The sequence below is a fragment of the Melospiza melodia genome, chromosome 4 (assembly GCF_035770615.1).
Source record: "Melospiza melodia melodia isolate bMelMel2 chromosome 4, bMelMel2.pri, whole genome shotgun sequence".
NCBI classification, from domain to species: Eukaryota; Metazoa; Chordata; class Aves; order Passeriformes; family Passerellidae; genus Melospiza; species Melospiza melodia.
In genome coordinates this window covers 56,106,156-56,122,407 of record NC_086197.1, presented here as the reverse complement: position 1 = coordinate 56,122,407, position 16,252 = coordinate 56,106,156, and the positions used below count along the sequence as shown (strand labels likewise).

At 37.2% G+C, this 16,252-nt stretch overlaps 1 protein-coding gene across 1 annotated transcript in view; it reads left to right on the top strand.

The window, feature by feature from the left end:
- Nucleotides 1–16,252, top strand: part of UBN2 (ubinuclein 2) — a 52,406-nt gene that overhangs the window by 10,372 nt on the left and 25,782 nt on the right. The window contains exons 4-8 of the mRNA XM_063154692.1: nt 8,616–8,753; nt 9,981–10,093; nt 11,101–11,599; nt 14,900–14,970; nt 15,683–15,812. Coding sequence (XP_063010762.1) covers nt 8,616–8,753; nt 9,981–10,093; nt 11,101–11,599; nt 14,900–14,970; nt 15,683–15,812 — 951 coding nt within the window. The remainder of the gene's footprint in view (nt 1–8,615; nt 8,754–9,980; nt 10,094–11,100; nt 11,600–14,899; nt 14,971–15,682; nt 15,813–16,252) is intronic.

Below are 16,252 nucleotides of genomic sequence, written 5' to 3'. Positions count from 1 at the left end.
GTGCTTTACCTTTTCACTACAGAACAAAGGTAAGGGAAAATACTTTGTACCTGTTGTGAATGCAAAGGTCATACTACTTTGGGAGACCGCTGAATTACTGTATTTGTAGTCTTACTCAAGATATTATGCACCAAAGAATTAAGAGAGCTATTCCTAGATCAAATAATTTTCTAGCTTTGGAAATCAAAATATTTTTGTGTGCTTCATTTACTGTTGACTGAAATGACACTTGCTCTGTTTAGTTTCTTGTACTAGCTCTCTGGATTATTAGTGGGTTACTGGCATTAGATTTCCTGCTTTAGATCATGAAGCTATTCTCCTCTTAAAAACCAGTAAAAATAGGATGGTTATTTAAACATTGAATATGTCTGAAAAAATTAAGACAAAACAGGTTAAACAGCAGGATATTACTGCTTGCTTTGTCTGAATAATTTTTAGACATGCAAACACATCTTCAAGTAAAAGAAAAAGGTATTAGTTTGGTGCAGGCAGTATCAGGGATATTAGAAGGTTTAGAAGAGGTCATTTGAAGATATCTTGGAGGTATTGTATGCAATTACACAAATGAGAAAAAAGCCTGGGGAAAAAAGTGGATTATCTAAAAGCTCAGAAACCTCCTGTAATTCTTCCTTATTAAATGTCAGAAAGAAGTATGTGTTCAGTTTAGTCAAGTAAAAAAAACCAAAAGTAAGAGCTGTCACTTGCCAGCCTTCAGTTTCCTCCAGTGCTGAGTGACACTGGACAAAACAGCAGTGATCTGCTGTGAGAAGAAGTGGGCTAAAATTGAGTGGGAGAGGAAAGATTATGAAAAGGAGTTGAGAGAAAAGAGTAAGAAAAGCACATAAGTGCATTGCTTAGCATACATTATGTCAGGTCTTCATTTAAAATCTAAAACTTTACAGAAAAGAACTGTAAACTGAGCTGTGAAGTTTCTAGCACTTAAATGTTGCAATGAGTGATCCTATGACCTGTGTGAGGTACACAGAAAGTGTCTGCAGAGCTGATAATTTTTTCAGCAGAAATTGAGCAGTAAACCACAGTGCATAGCAGGCTGAGCTTATCTGTGTGCATTGGTAGTTTTTGAAGCAGGTCTGAAGTTGTGTGGAGAGAGAGACCTTGCTGTAAAGTGCTTATTGTAATTTGTTAGTCATTTTTCATTGTCTAGAAACTTGAACCTGCCAATATTAAACTGCTTTATCATTATCCCACAACTTCTGGTTGTACTGCTGGAGCAGTATTGGGGTCTAAGCCTTCATATGTCTTTTCCAAAGGTCAGATTCAGCTCTCCAGCTTGGAAGGAACAGATGTGCTTCATTACTGCTGAGAAACCACTTGAGCCTATAGGTTAATCTGGTTTCTCACTGTTGCTTAAGTTCATCATCTTCGCTTTTAAAATGTAATGGTACCCAACACAAGTTCTAGCTAGGTTTTCCTGGATTCACTGTGACCTATCACAGATCTGATAGGAGATAACACTGGCAGCACTCACAACACAGGTCTCTGTCAAAGTATGAGTCTGGTGTATTAATACTTAGCATACTGTGCCTCCTTCCAGCACTGGTGGTGATATCAGCAGCAGATCTGGTAGATTTGCAGGAGCATTTACTTCTGTCTCTTGCCAGAGTCCTTGCAAAATGTACAAAAGGCAGTTGTTGGAGGACCAGATGGTTGCATCATGTGCTAGCTCTAGAAGCTATTGGGGAGAAATGGTATATACTCTAAAGATTACTCTCCTCAAAAAATCATTATGCCTCATGTCTGCCTTACAAACTAGTGAGAAACCATCTTTGTTTTGCTTTTATCCCCATTTTTATATAGAAAAGAAAAAAAATATATAGTGGGCCAGCTGCAGTCCATGTTGTTGTTGCAGAGCTTAAGGGTTCTGTAATGTAGGAGTTGAAGTTCAACAAAACCTCTAATTCCATCATTCTGCCTTGGATACAAGAGAAGTGTTCAGAAAGAAATTCCACATGTCTGGCATGCTCATCTTTTGTATGGCCAGCTATGAAATTGCTGTGTACCCTGAGATGTGTTAGAGCCAGGCCTGGACTACTTCTTAGAAGACACACTTTCTTACACATAAGAAGCTATAATATCCTGGGCACAAACACTTGAAAAGTGAATATGAGTGCCTCTTTAATTGCTCCAGGATTAGCTTGTCTCTATCCCAGAAAAAAAGTCTGAAAGCTTCCTCAGAATTTTAGTCCTTTTTTTTTATCATAGTTGTGAAAGAAATACTGAGCTCTTTGGCACTGAAACAGATTTATTCCATAGCTTTAGAGATACTTTCCTTTTAAAAACAGATTTTGAGGTAAATGCATTTGCAGGCAAGCAGGAAATCTATGCAAGCAGCTATTCTTGAGTTGAGCATTTTCACTGTAGTCAGTGGATTGTGATAATTCCAGTAAAAAAAGAAAATCACAAGTGACCTACTATTGTTTCTAACCCCTCTATAGGGGTTAGCCTGATGGCAAGTCCTAATCTTTGCTTATCTTAATGGACCTATACAAAATGTCCACAACCTGTGAAGAAAGCTGCCCCTTCTCAGTGTTTCCACTGCTTTGATGTTGAAAATAGGTTTTGCTGTAGTGTAAGCTGCCCAGAACTACATTCTTTATGAAGTGGAATTCCTGTAGAATTTTTCACCCACTCTATTTTTCCTGCACACACATGCATGTCCAGCCAGATCAGGCTCTTGTGATGACCTCTGATTATTTGGCTGGTTGAATATTTTCCTGGCAATGTAAGCTTTATATAGGTAGAGACTTGCAAGGGAACACAGTGCTTTCTGAGCTTTCTGTTATGCAATACAGAAGAGAGAATTTAAAATAATGCATAGTGTTAATGAAAGTGTATGCTGTTTTCTCTTACTTGAAGGTAACAAGGCTTGGATATCCAAACCAAAGACTTCCCTCATTTCAAGTAGATGAATGTAGAAAAAGAACTATTGACCTACAAATCTCTAAGCAGTGTCTTTTGAAGCAGTGGTACTAGATAGCTACACTGGCAGGAATTGAAGCTAAATGTGAATGCCAAGAGCAGTGGGAAGCAGGCAGTTCAGTTCTTCAGACACCCAGGCCCCTGTGTAAATATTTGACCTAGTCTGTTATATTCATAGTTCCATAGTAGCCCTCTAAACACTGCTGTAAAAAGTCCTGTGCTGGCTGCTAGAGAAAACCAGTGTATCAATGGTTTCTCATACCTGGATTTTCAGTCTCCAAAACAGTACTTCAGCTAAAAGGAAGATCTTACTTTTTCTTTAGCTACATCTTGCCTCAAGAGCTCAGATCATCTTTAAAGAAAACCTTTCAAAGGTTTTGTGTTGGTTTTAGTAATTCTGGACACAGTTAAAAGCATTGCTTTGTTTCTATCTGGGTTCCCTAGAATACTTGCCATAATTTAAGGGCTTGGTCTCTGGAAAAATTCCATATCATGAAACGCAGTTTTCACGTGTTTCTACGATAAATTTGTCCTCATCTTGTATTCTCCAAACTTAAAAAGGTATGATAGATTTAATATCCTCTTCTCTCCTACCCTGGCTTGCCCCTAAAACTTGAAGCTGATGTGTTATCAGTAAGTTATCTTGGACAAAACTTTTTCCCAGCAAGAACAGTATCTATTCAGGGAATAGCAGCTCAGTGTGTTAATGGAAATTTTTACCATTTTTGTGAGGTTCTGGGCCAGATGTAGTTTCAGGCCAGCTTGGTACTGTTCTCTCATTCTTCCTACTCTAAGGAACTTGTTTTATGCTAACAATGGAAAGGATTGTTGTTTTAAAAAGATTACTGTCTCTTAAAAAATTCTAACAAAACAACCAAGATATCAACCTGCAAATGTAGAGGCATCTACAGAAAAACACTCCATAGGTTCCATTATTAAAAATACTTTCATGGTGTATTGAGAGAAGTTGGACACTGTGGCATTTTTCATCTGGAAAAGGCTGCCTTTGTAGATCTCAGTCACAGACCATCCGCGCTGTGGAGGAGGGTGCATTAAAGCTTCTGTTTTTAAGAGGTTCACTTTCCAAGTGTCTTACTGGCTCTGGATTGGTGTGTTTGTATTAGTACTGTCTTCCTTGTTCATTGTCACTTTGCCCAGGCTTGGAAGTTGTGTGTTTGGGGAATGGTGCTCCCTTAGCCCAGTGTGCGGTGTCACCTTTAATAACGCGCTGTGCGCGCTTCCCGCGGGTCTTCAGGGGACCCCTGCCAGCTAGCCCCTGACATATCCTGTGCCTTCCAGTGAGTACAAGGACAAGCTTCAACATGGAGATTCTTTGCTTTTTATCCTCCTCACTCCAAAATACATCTAGGTGTAAAGGGGAGTATCAAACCAATAGATACAGATGCAAGAACTAAGCAGGTACAAGAACCAAAATGGCTAGAGGAACAAAGGTAGTTGAATTTGCAGAACACATCTGGTGTTTGTTGAAGCAGTGATAATGTTTTTGTGCTCCTTCTGCAAAAAGGCATACCCTTCTTTAGAGAGGAATAAGAATAAACTGAATGAATTGAAAATTCAACACCTGCATAGGTTCCTGAAAACACCTGAGACTTGTATCTGGCCTGTGTAGTACCACTCTTTAAATTTGTAGGAGAAGGAAATTATAATGGTTGTAGCAGCATCCTGTATTTTGCTAGACTTAATTTTTTGAAGAGCACAAAATCACTTTTCAAAGTAATCTGAGCTGCTAGAGGGGTAGAACATAGCCTAGGATCAGCTATGTACGTAGATGAATTTGTTTAAGCAGTACAATGAACCTAAGTGTTTCCCAAAAAATACACAAACAATATGATTACTAATGTTATACAAAGGGAGGTTTATAACGTGCCAGAATAACAGATCTTTGATAAGAGCATTTGTCTTAAGTGTCATATATGGAAAATCTGCTCTTTGTGTTAAATGAGGGGAAAAGGAAAGTATGGCTTCTTTTCTGTAGAACTTTCTGGTAGTTCTGTAACATTAAACCTGGAGAGATTAAGCAATATGTTACATAATTATTTAACACTGAACTAGATTTTCATTGTGGGTCAGGTCAGAGCTCAGGCTCTGAAGGAATTGAGTTGCACAGATCAAAGTGGTCACATGGCTGGTCATACATTTTTTAACTTTGGCTGAAAAGTTTTCAAGGTGAGAAGAATGTAATCTCTGTGAAGTGAAGGTCACTTAAGCTAATAGCATAGCTCTGATGGCTGGTGGAAAGGTATAAAGGTGTTGATTGAGATGGGAACAAAACAGAGTAGATGTGTATTGGTACTTCTCTCAAGGTGCTCAGGTAGGCTGATGGATTATGATATCTTGACTACTAAATTAGGATACTCCTATGAGACTACCCTGGGCTAGATATTATATCTTCCATAATCTCTTATGTTTTTTTTTGTGCTCTGCCAGCTGTCCTTTTCCCCAGAGTTAAAAGAAAAACAAACTAACCTGCTAACTTACCTGTGCATTTTGGAAGAGAAACCTTCTTTATCACAGGAAAGCTCTTTGTGCTTGCTTTTTGATGTCTCCTTGGATTAGCAAAGCAATGCATTGCTTCCCCTTACCCTTGTTCAAGATTTCCTTGTAGGTTCTATTATACTGTAGTTTTTAGAAAGATAGTTATGTAGTTTTTTGAAAACTCAGCCTTAAAGGATGCTAAAGCCAAAGAGTGCATTTCAGTTCTTTGCATCTTGAAGAAGCATAGAGATCAATCAACTCTGTATTTTTGAAGTATCTGAAGTGTGTAGATGTTCAGTCCATTTCACTGGGGAGCTGTATTGGACATCCGTAGCTTGGCCTTTATTCAGTAGGCTACTGATGATCAGTATCAAAACAGAAACAGTTCCTTCCACCCCAAGCTAGTTAGACCTACCTCAAAAATAAACTAAGCAAGGTCCAGAAATTATCCCTGCTTATCTTTTAGCTAAGTATTATCTGTTGTACAACAAATAATAACAAGCTACATTTGTTAAACCATTTGGACATGTTTGCACTGAATCTCATTTCCAAGACTTAGTACAGAAGTGTTTAAAAACTTTTTTACATGTGTACTTTTGGAAGTTATTGTCTGGAAGGGAGGTGAATGAGGAGAAGGATCACAGTAGAATATCTGAGGATTGTGGTCAAAATATCTGGACTCAAGAGTAGACAATATTAATATAAGATACTGCTGTGAGTCTGGATTTCAGAACTAAATTGGTATAATCCATAAAAATTCACTGTTCTTGGTATAGTGATGAAGTTGAAACCAGTTAACTTATTTTTTAAAAAACTAAATAATTTTTCATACCAAAACATTTAACTAGATTAATAGCACTAAAAGCATAGGAATGTAGCTCAAGGACAGTAGTTTAAAGTAACTTACATATGAACCTGCTTTTTAGGTGGTCAGACAGTTATCAGTCTTAATTTTATCTGCAGGATGATTCCATAATCAGTTGTAGGACAAACCTGTGTTCACAGGAGTCAGTCAAGTCCTGTCTCTGTAGGTCTGAGATTTTTTGATTCTCACCCTTGAAATGTGTAAGGAAGAGCAGAACACTTTAAAGGGCTTTAAACTTATTTTTGTTCATAAGATAAATTGTGTGATTTCATACACAGAAAAACTAGTTTAAAGCAAAGGTCTTGAAAACGGTAAGATTTAGAATTTTCAAGAGCCATGTTCCCTTTAACTGCGAGTTCTGGAAGCACTTGAAAATGAAGCCTAATCTCTGTTACTAATACCTTATGCAAACATACTCATTTTCTGTTTAGTTAGGGCACTAGAAAATAGTAAGCTTAGCTCAGAGGGGGGTGCACACTAGCTACACTTGGTCTGCAGGCCCCTATGTCTAAAATACAAAATTGAGTTAAAAGTCATACCTTGTTCAGTAGGTTCAGGGTAAAAACAGATTTTGGTTAAAGAAAAATAGTCTTACTCGAGGGTGAAGAGGACCTGATATCAGAAGGGCCTTTGAAGGTCTGATTAAATTCATAGTCCTCAACAGAAGCTGTTGAAACCTCAGCTGCTTAGTTATACATCCACATCTTGATCTTACTTGCCTGTTGACTATTATGGAATACATTCACTCTGTATATTAAATGAATTCTGCCTTTCTTTTTGCCTTGTTCCAGTGGATCTGTGCCACACAGCATGTTGATCATCCAGATAATTTGCTGTGATTCATGATTCCTCATTTGTGAACTCTCTTTAATCCTTACTTGTGTGTTACCCAGGCTTTTCTGTACTGGTCTGCATCTCGGTCTTTACTGTGTTGGCTTTTGCTTCCTATGATAATGGTACCAGCTTTGACTGTGTGCTTTTTCCTTCTAACTTGGCAACCACTGTGTTCTTCAGTTTTGATCTTTTTCTGCCCCACCCTTGCTAGTTCAGTTCACACCCTCTCAGCTCAAATGGGAAATGTCTGCTGCGTCTGTTAAGCACTGTGGATAATAATTGCTTTTCTCTGCTTTTATTTGCCTTGCACTTAATGAAGCTGATTCTGAGAGCTGTGGAAAAAGCATGAATTTTCTCTGAAATTCCTACACAACCTCCACTCTCCAGTTTTCTCTGCATGTCCTCCTGGTCTTTTAAGATGAATGACAAGTCCACTATTAAGCCACTTCACTTTCATTTTGTTCCATTAATAGATTCTCTCACTTTCTTGTGCTAGCTTTTCAGATCATCTTAGGGTAGTTAAGTGCTGTCACCACTTTTCCTATTTTGTCTTTCTGTACTGCTTGTTAAGTTCTGTGTTCCAGGAAGATAAAAGGTGATGAGTCAGGGAAGTTTCTAACTACTTAATCAGATTAAATCCCTGGGTAGGACTCCAGTTCAGGCTCTTTTTCCAGCTTCGTTGTTCAAGTACATATTTACTGTTATACTTTCCTGGATAACTCTCCTTTCTGTCTAAAAGTCTTTGGTAGCCTAGGCTTCAGTTCTTAAACCATTTTATCTTCAGTATATTTTACATGGCATAGAGGTTGCTGGTTGCATGTAATAATAGAATTAATATTGTCATCCACTATACTGATTATTGACCGCTTTTTCTATGTCTTTGGATTTTAGTATTTTTTAGATTCAGCTTTATGATTACAACTTGGAAATTTCTTCATAAATACTAAATACTTTTCAAAATAAACTATTGATAGTTTGAAACATGTTGTGGTTTTAAAATTGTCTGAACAAAGTGAGAATGTTTGCCTTCAAATTAAAAAAGTCCTGGAATTGTGATATTTGTTTAAGAGGTGATGTTGTATTAAACATCTAAAATTGGAAATAAGGTAACAGTTACTGTGGTAAAGTTTGTTATGTCTGGGATAGCATTTTTAACAAAATAAGATTTCAGAGAACTTTTAAAAAGAATTAGGGTTTTGAGCAGGGCACTGTGGTGAGTCGCCTTGAGAAAGCAGCAGTTTTAATGCTGTAATGCTGCCCTTTTGTTAAGAAAAGAGCATTGTGTTGAAAGGATACTCTATGTTATTAATGTTCTCTGCTTCAGCCAGTTAATTTTCTATAAAATTGCTCTCCTGTTTCTATTCTAGCAAGCTGTGCTGTGAATTGGTATATATATTTTTATGTATAGGGACTGGTGAATGAAATACATGTTTAGTTTATTAAGAAATGCTGATAAATTCATCTTCCTTTTCCTGCCCAGTATGATGAATTGGTTCCTGCATCCCTGACAACCAAATATGGAGGGTTTTATATCAATACTGGTACACTGCAGTTTCGCCAGGCATCTGAATCAGAGGATGAAGACTTTGCAGAAGACAAAAAGCATAGGCCACCTAAAGTGAGTGATTTTAATTAAGGCTTTTTTACAGAAATAAAAGCTAGGTGGACATTGGAAATATTTGATACACTTAGAATGGCTCAGATGAAGAGTCCAAAAGCAGAATGATGCGTGGTACTGCTTTTTATTGCATTTTGTTTTGTGGCTCATGTATTAGCATTCAGTAACTAACTCAGGATGTCCACAGGCTATTCAGTCTTGTAAGACTAAGTATCTGTTTAGGCAGCCTGACAAGTTGTGTCCACCCATCTTGAACTGACAGATTATTCTGTAATTTTGTAAGCATTTTATTATACAAGATGAGACTTTAAATTCATCACTACTCTTCTTAATTTTTGCACAAAGTTTGCATGATATGAAATTGTTCCTAATATTGAGAATTGTAAACCAAATTTAAACATTTACCAATAAACCATATTTTAAACCAAAATACCTGTTAAAATAAATTCCGTTAATAAGAATAGCTATATTAAAATTATATACACAATCTTTCCAAAAAGCATGCTGCTGTTCTATCAGCTTTGACAAGTTACAGGCAATGCAAGCATAATTGCAATCTGACTTTTACCAGTTGCATGCTATTTCTGAGAACTTAGTGCTTCCTGGTGGTCTTTTCTGCTCTACAACGCTTAATTTTAAGGTTCTTGTACTGACTCTCACCGTGATGCAGATAGTGTTCTTTCTAGCAGCCTGTACGATGATATGGTTTTGATTTGTGACTAAAAGTGTTGATGACTACACCAGAAGTTTGCCTGTTGCTGGCTGATGCACAGTCTGAAGGCTTTCTGTTTCCCTGCCCTGCACCCTCAGATAATCTAAGGATGGGCAAGGGAGGGGAGACAGATGGTCTGTATTGACCAGCCAAGATATTTCATAGTGGTCAGCTTCATGGTCAGCAATGGAACTTTGGTAGCAGAAGAAGGTGCAGGAATTCCATCTTCCAAGGTAGCCATTGGCCATACTGGCTGGACAGCTCTCTCCATGTACCTTAGAGTATTTATATTACTGAAAACTCTAAATTTCATAACTGTTTAAAAATGATTCATGATTAACACTTGTCAGTAACTGAAACTGCTGCTGGGAATCTGTGGTACCATTTGCCTTTACACACATTAAGGTGTTTTTCCTGGCTCTGAATTGGAAAGTGTAAAGAAAACTTAATGTTTCTTGCTGTAGAAGTCCTTTAGGGTGGGAGAACCATTGTCCTTTATTTGATCTCTTTTCTAGATAGCAAAGTTGAAAGAAAGTGAAGATCGTGGAATGAAGAAACGCAAGCGAAAAGATGAAGGGACAGAGAAGGAGAAGAAGCCTCGGAAAATGAAAGTTCCTAAGCAGTTGGGGTGGGTTTCTTTTTCTTCATTAGAACCCTTCAATTATATTTGAGGTTTGGCTTTGAGACTGTGTGCCATAGCAAGATCCTTACAGCTCTTTTGAATATTGTACTTTTAAACTGTAATTAATAGCTTATAGATTTTGTTTCAGAATTTGTATGGGGTTTTTATATTACTCAGTCCTACAGGCTAAATTTTTGTCCCCTGAAACTTTGCACCAGGAATAAGGAAAGACAAATCAGAGAAAATAAATTTTGAGTATTATGAATAGCATAAAGTATCATTGTCCTACCCAGCATCTAAGCTAGCTCTAGGAACTGCATCTTCTATTGAAAAATAATGGTTTTCTTATTTCTTTGTTTCTCGTCTGTAAAGCTGTAAATACAGTTTAATTATTCTTCTATGTATTTCTTACTGACTTTGTGCTTTCCTCAGTTCTGAGGCCAGCATAGAAAGATTAAGGTGGTGGGGCTAGATTAGGTGACTGCTAGAAAGCTATTGCTGAGTGGATGGAGGCTGTCTTACTGTGAATATTCTCATTGAATATTGAAAATTTATTGACTTAATTTTTCATCAAGGTGAAAAATTGGTGGAATGTTCTCAGTTTAAAAAAATATAGATTTTGAGCCTGCATTTAAAAATTGTTAGCAACGAAAGGAATTTTTTTTAACATACATTTTGTACAGGCAACCTGCCACCATTCAGCAGTATTGAGAGGCAAATTTAAGTATTTTAGTACTGTAAATCTGCTGTGAGTTTTAACACTTGTGCCAACTTCTCCTTAATTAAATTGAGAAGTCAAAATGAAGTAACCTTTGCCTTAATGTATATAAAATGTAACAGATCAGTTAGAGAACATGTAATCACATGACCTAAGGTTTATCGTAATTGATAAAATGTTCTGAAGTACTACTTCCCCCCATAAATTTTAATTGTACTAAACTTTGAGTTGTCTTGTTAAAGGCTACTAAGGCCTCAGAAGTCACATGCTAATGAAAGATTTCTTTCCTCTACAGAGTAATGGCCTTAAATTCACACAAGTCTGAGAAGAAGAAAAAGAAATTGTATAAAGACTCTCTCTCTCTGGCTGCCATGATCCGTAAATTTCAAAAGGAGAAGGAAGCCATGAGGAAGAAGGAACCTAGTCCAAAACCTCCAGCGACTGTTGCAACCTCTACCCCTAGTAAAATTCCTTCCTCCTCTCTCAGTGCAGGAAATGAAATCTCTGACTTGAATCTTAGGATCAATGATCCTGTCCTCTCCATTTTTGGTAGCACAAATGAACCTGAGCTCCTGCAAGAAACTGAAAGTGCCCTGGAGATGTTGGGGGACATTGACTTTGACAAGTTGCTTGATGGCACTTCTGATGGCAGCCCGGTCTCTGAGCTGTCAGGAGAGAATGGAAATGTCACTCAGGCAACCTACACCTCTCAGGTCATGACACCCAAGCAGGTGCCTGCCCTCCCTGAAGGTCTGCCTGTGCTACTTGAAAAGCGCATTGGAGACCTTCGAACAGTAAGTATGAATTCGCTGGTAGTGGATTGCATTCAAGAATCTGAGAGAACAAGGAAGAACAATTAGGACCTTGAGTGTCATCCTTGAATTGCTGGCTGAAACTTTAGAAATGAAGAACTGATGTTAATGGCAATCTTGAAGGCTGTGTTTATACTCAGATGAAAACAGGCAGAGATGATGCAGGTCAATTGTTTTAGCAGTGTTTGTTTCACATTGGAAACTGGGTTTTCTAAATATTTATGTACAATAACTTGTAATTTTCATTTATTTATGGGGTTTTCTCCATAATGGAAATACCAGTGTTATTTTAACTTGAATTATTATTTGATAAAATGGAATGAATGGATGTTTTCTTACATTGGAGGAGGTTACCTGAAATATGACTGCAGCTTACAAATCCATGTATTTTGGATCCAGGTTTTTTGGCTTTAACTTGCCAGTTAAAAAAAAAAAAACAAAAAACAACCTGAAAACAAAAAAAAACAAAAAAAAACAAAAAAAACCCAACCCAAGTAAAAAAAGCCACCAAAACCAGAAACCACCACCCAACTACAAAAAACAAACCAACCAACCACAAAACTGAACTTTTTCTTCTGGGAGGTTAGAATGAAATCTGAAGTTCTCAAAAATGGGATGAAAGATGTTAAATTAACAAGTTAAAGTATTCCAGTAAGTTATTGAAAGGGATCAGAAATATTAAGGTATTACGCACTCCTTGTTTCAGTTATGGATGTTATCCTAAGTTGAGAATAAATTTGTTGCTTGTTCAGATTATTATATTAAAGCTTTTCCTTACTTAGAATAAAGTGCAGCTTTTCCTTACTTAGAATAAAGTGCAGCTTTTCTTTACTCATAGTTAACTGCTTTTTCAAAACATACTTCCTTTTTTGGACAAAAAATAATTTAACAATTCCCGAGTTTGCTTTGCTCTTACCTCTATAGAAATGTCTTCTAGTTTTCTTATTTATTTTTAAACATACCAAGCTAAATACAGCCAAGGAATTAATATTTACTGAAGTGAAGGAGCTTTTGTCTACCTCTCAGTATGCAGGTTAATTTTGCTATGAATCAACAAAAAGCTTCTAGCAAAAGTGCAGAAATGGATTAGGCCAAAATTCAGGAAGTGTTAGTGACCTACCCCAAGTTAATTCATGCTGCTTCTCTGTATTACAATCTCAAACCAGTTGGGAGGCATCTTTAATTCAGTGGCTCTTAGAAAACATAACTCCTGATAGAACCATAAAATGGTTTGGGTTGGAAGGGCGCTTTAAGATCATCCACTCCAATCCCCCTGCTGTGAGCAGGGACACCTTCCTCTAGACCAGCTGGGAACTCTTCCATTTTTGACAGTGTCTTCTGAAAGATTCCTGGCTAAGCAGAGGAAGTTTAAACTTAAACTTGGGAGCAGCCAGACTGTATGTTGACTTAAAGATTGCAACTTCCATGCCTCCTGTAAATTGCAATCGGACATCTAAAAAGCACTAAAAATGAAAGTCTTGTCAAATATTTACCAGACTCTTGCAGCTTTAGATCTCTGTAGCACAAAGAAAAGTTTACAAAGCTGTGGGAAGAAGCCTACACTCCAAGGATGCGGTACAATATATCAAAATTTAAAAAATAATAAGATTGGAAAGCCACTGTCTAAAGGCAATAAAAACTTCCTGACTTCCTTTGGTAGATTCATGTGTTATAGTTCCCTGAGTGGGTTATTCTGTACTACCCTGACAAAAGGCAATATTGTATACAGGCAGAAAAGTAAATAAGAGGTTTTTCCTCTATTTTTAAGGTCACTGTCAAGATAAGCACTCTGGAAATAAAACCCAACCGTAGTTAGTAATAGTGATGAAGTTTTTGAATCTGCCGGTGTTGCTGTCTTCAAAAGCCAGCAGTGTTGTCCAGCCTAATAGTATAATGCTGGAATTGCCTTTCAAGGTCTACCTGGGACTAAAATGTCAAAGCTTTTTCCTTCTGTGTTATATAAACCAGATTATGACTCTAATCCTTGTGTTAATTAAGTATAAAGATCCTGGATTTAAGACTTTCTGAATTGTCTTTTTGGTACCCTATCACTTGAAGGCATCCGTAACCTTTCTAATTTTTTTAGCAGGACAAATGCTTCAGTGTTCTTAAACAGATAGTACCATCCCCTCAGCAGCTGTATTTATGGTAGAAAGCAATGAGTGAAATGCAGTCCTTGCAGGAACTTAAGCTCCAGTATCAGTGTTCATGACTGAAGTGATAAAGCATTCAGACAAGGGGCTACCTTACACCTTTGAGTGTCACACTCTTTTCCTGTGCAGTTCAGACAGGAAGAGAGGTAGAGTTCACAATTTTTAGAAAACATTTTTCTTTCAAATTTAAATGGTCAGTTAAAAAGAGCAAGAACAGTAAGTATTAGTGATAAATTAATTTAATCATGTTAACACTTGGACTTACTTGTAGTTTTTAGCTACATTGTTACAAGTCACTACTCTATGGATGTTTTTAAGGGCTCTTTTTTCTCAGCTTCTGAATTTCTGCAGAGTAGATGTACTCTAGAGAAAGGTTCTTACTGATTTTTGTAAAATGGTACAGGGAATTGGCTTTGTCCTATAAGCTGTCATTCCTTGTGGAAAAAAAATGTATCTAGGTGATAAGAACAAAGATAAAGGGATTCTGCATGGGAATTGCTGGGAGATCAGTAAAAACTTCTGATAAAAAGGACAAAAATACCAGACAAAATACTGAAGATACAGTCTAAGGATGGCAAGAATGCTGGACAGCAGCAGAAAAGAGGGATGAGGTATTCCTCTAGCATATATAATCCTGTTGTAGAAATTGCAGTGAAGGTTTGAGAGAGCTCTAAGCTGGAAAGATTCAACTGGATGAGGCACATAACAGGTAGAAAAAGATGGAGTAGAAATGTGTTAATGCTCTTGCCTTCTTGACCTGTCAAACAATGCTTCTCTTTTTAAAACAGAGATAGTAGAATGTTGGTGGTGTTGATGGTGATAAAGCATCTACAATTTTGATATATGGTTATTCAAAAGATGAATGTGTTAACATCAGTGGTCCAGGCAGATCCTAAACAGAATGATTGTCTGCCCTAGAGCAAGGTGTGTATATTTGTATATAACAGTAACAATCCTCAGTTTTTTCTAAACAGCTGAGAATAGCTTGGTTTGTATTTTTTTCCAAGTAACATTTTCTGGGAAACAATAATATGATGTGGCTTTAAAAGTAAAGATACAAAGATTGTTGGTTGAAAATACTCTGTGAACTTGAATGCTTTTTTTTTTTTTTTTTTTTTTTTATTTTTAGGCTGCCAAGATGTTTGATGAAGAAGGCAGGAAGAAGTTTTTCACACAAGACATGAATAATATTCTTCTGGAGTAAGTGCTTATCTGTAGAACCTTTCCTTTTTGGAAAGGGGGTGAAAGGAAAAGTACAGAAGAGGAAAGGAAGTATTATTGAGGTTGTTCCAACAAATCCCTTAAAAGTCAATGAAGGTAGATCAGTCTAAGCTAGTTACTAGCTAAAGAGACTTATGTATGTGTACAATTCCTGTCATGCCTGTGTGTCTTTATCCAGTGTAAAATGTTTTGTAGTGCCCTGGTCCTTTACTTCATGTGTAAAATTCAACAAAATTGCCTTTATTTACTCCTGTCTCCCACTTTTGTTACTCAAAGGACCTTCACCTTTCATGAGGGCAAACACCAGATTTTTTTTCTCTGTAATCTTCAATTAAGGGTTTAATACAGAAAGTTCTGTGTTCATAATCTATGAAACAAAAGTAATCTCTAGAAGACTATCACAAAGTCTCTCAATTTTGATTCACAGTGGTGGGCGTAAACTAAATTTGAATTATTTGATTTTTTTTAATGTTTTTGAATGTTCAACATTGCTGGACAACTACATATGTGAATGGTTTCTTGCCATTGATTAGGACTTCTTCCTTTTACAAAAAAGCTTATCTGAAAATATCTCAAGCCGCTATTTTTAATATGCATAGCTAGAATATGCTATGCTTCCAAAGCTTCCTAAGGTTTTTGTTCAGAAGTCATCTTTACCTTGGAGTGTGTCTGACTGTCTCCTGTTTGTCAGCATTGAGCTGCAGCTGCAGGAGGTGAATCCTGCCATCCGCAATGGAGTCTACTCACACCTGGAGGCTTTCGTGCCGTGCAATAAGGACACGCTCATAAAGCGCCTGAAGAAGTTACACCTCAATGTCCAGGTAAGGATGGGGAGAGCAGCTCCAGCAGGAGGCAGTTGTATGACAGACAGTTCCCCTTGCTGCAGCAGAGAAGAGCAGTAGCCACACAGCCTCAAATCAAGAAAAATGTTTTGGGTCAGTTGCTAGATAAGTTGAAAAGCTTCTTTCCATATACATGATATTGTCACTAGTTGGGAACAAATATTTTAAGTATTTCAGAGTCTTTAGTTGAGAAGGAAGCGCTTTCATCGTGAAAGCTGGATACAGGCTATTAAGGAGTGTTTCTGCTGTCATCACTAAGTATTACTGTTGTCTTAGGGTACATATCAAAGCAGCAGAATTAGAAAGTCACAGTAATAATGGTTGTGATAGGCTAAAAATACGTACTTTTGTTTTCACTTTTGTGTCAAGAAAAAAAGGAAGGCCATGTGGATAATAGATGACCCTGCCTATATTATTTG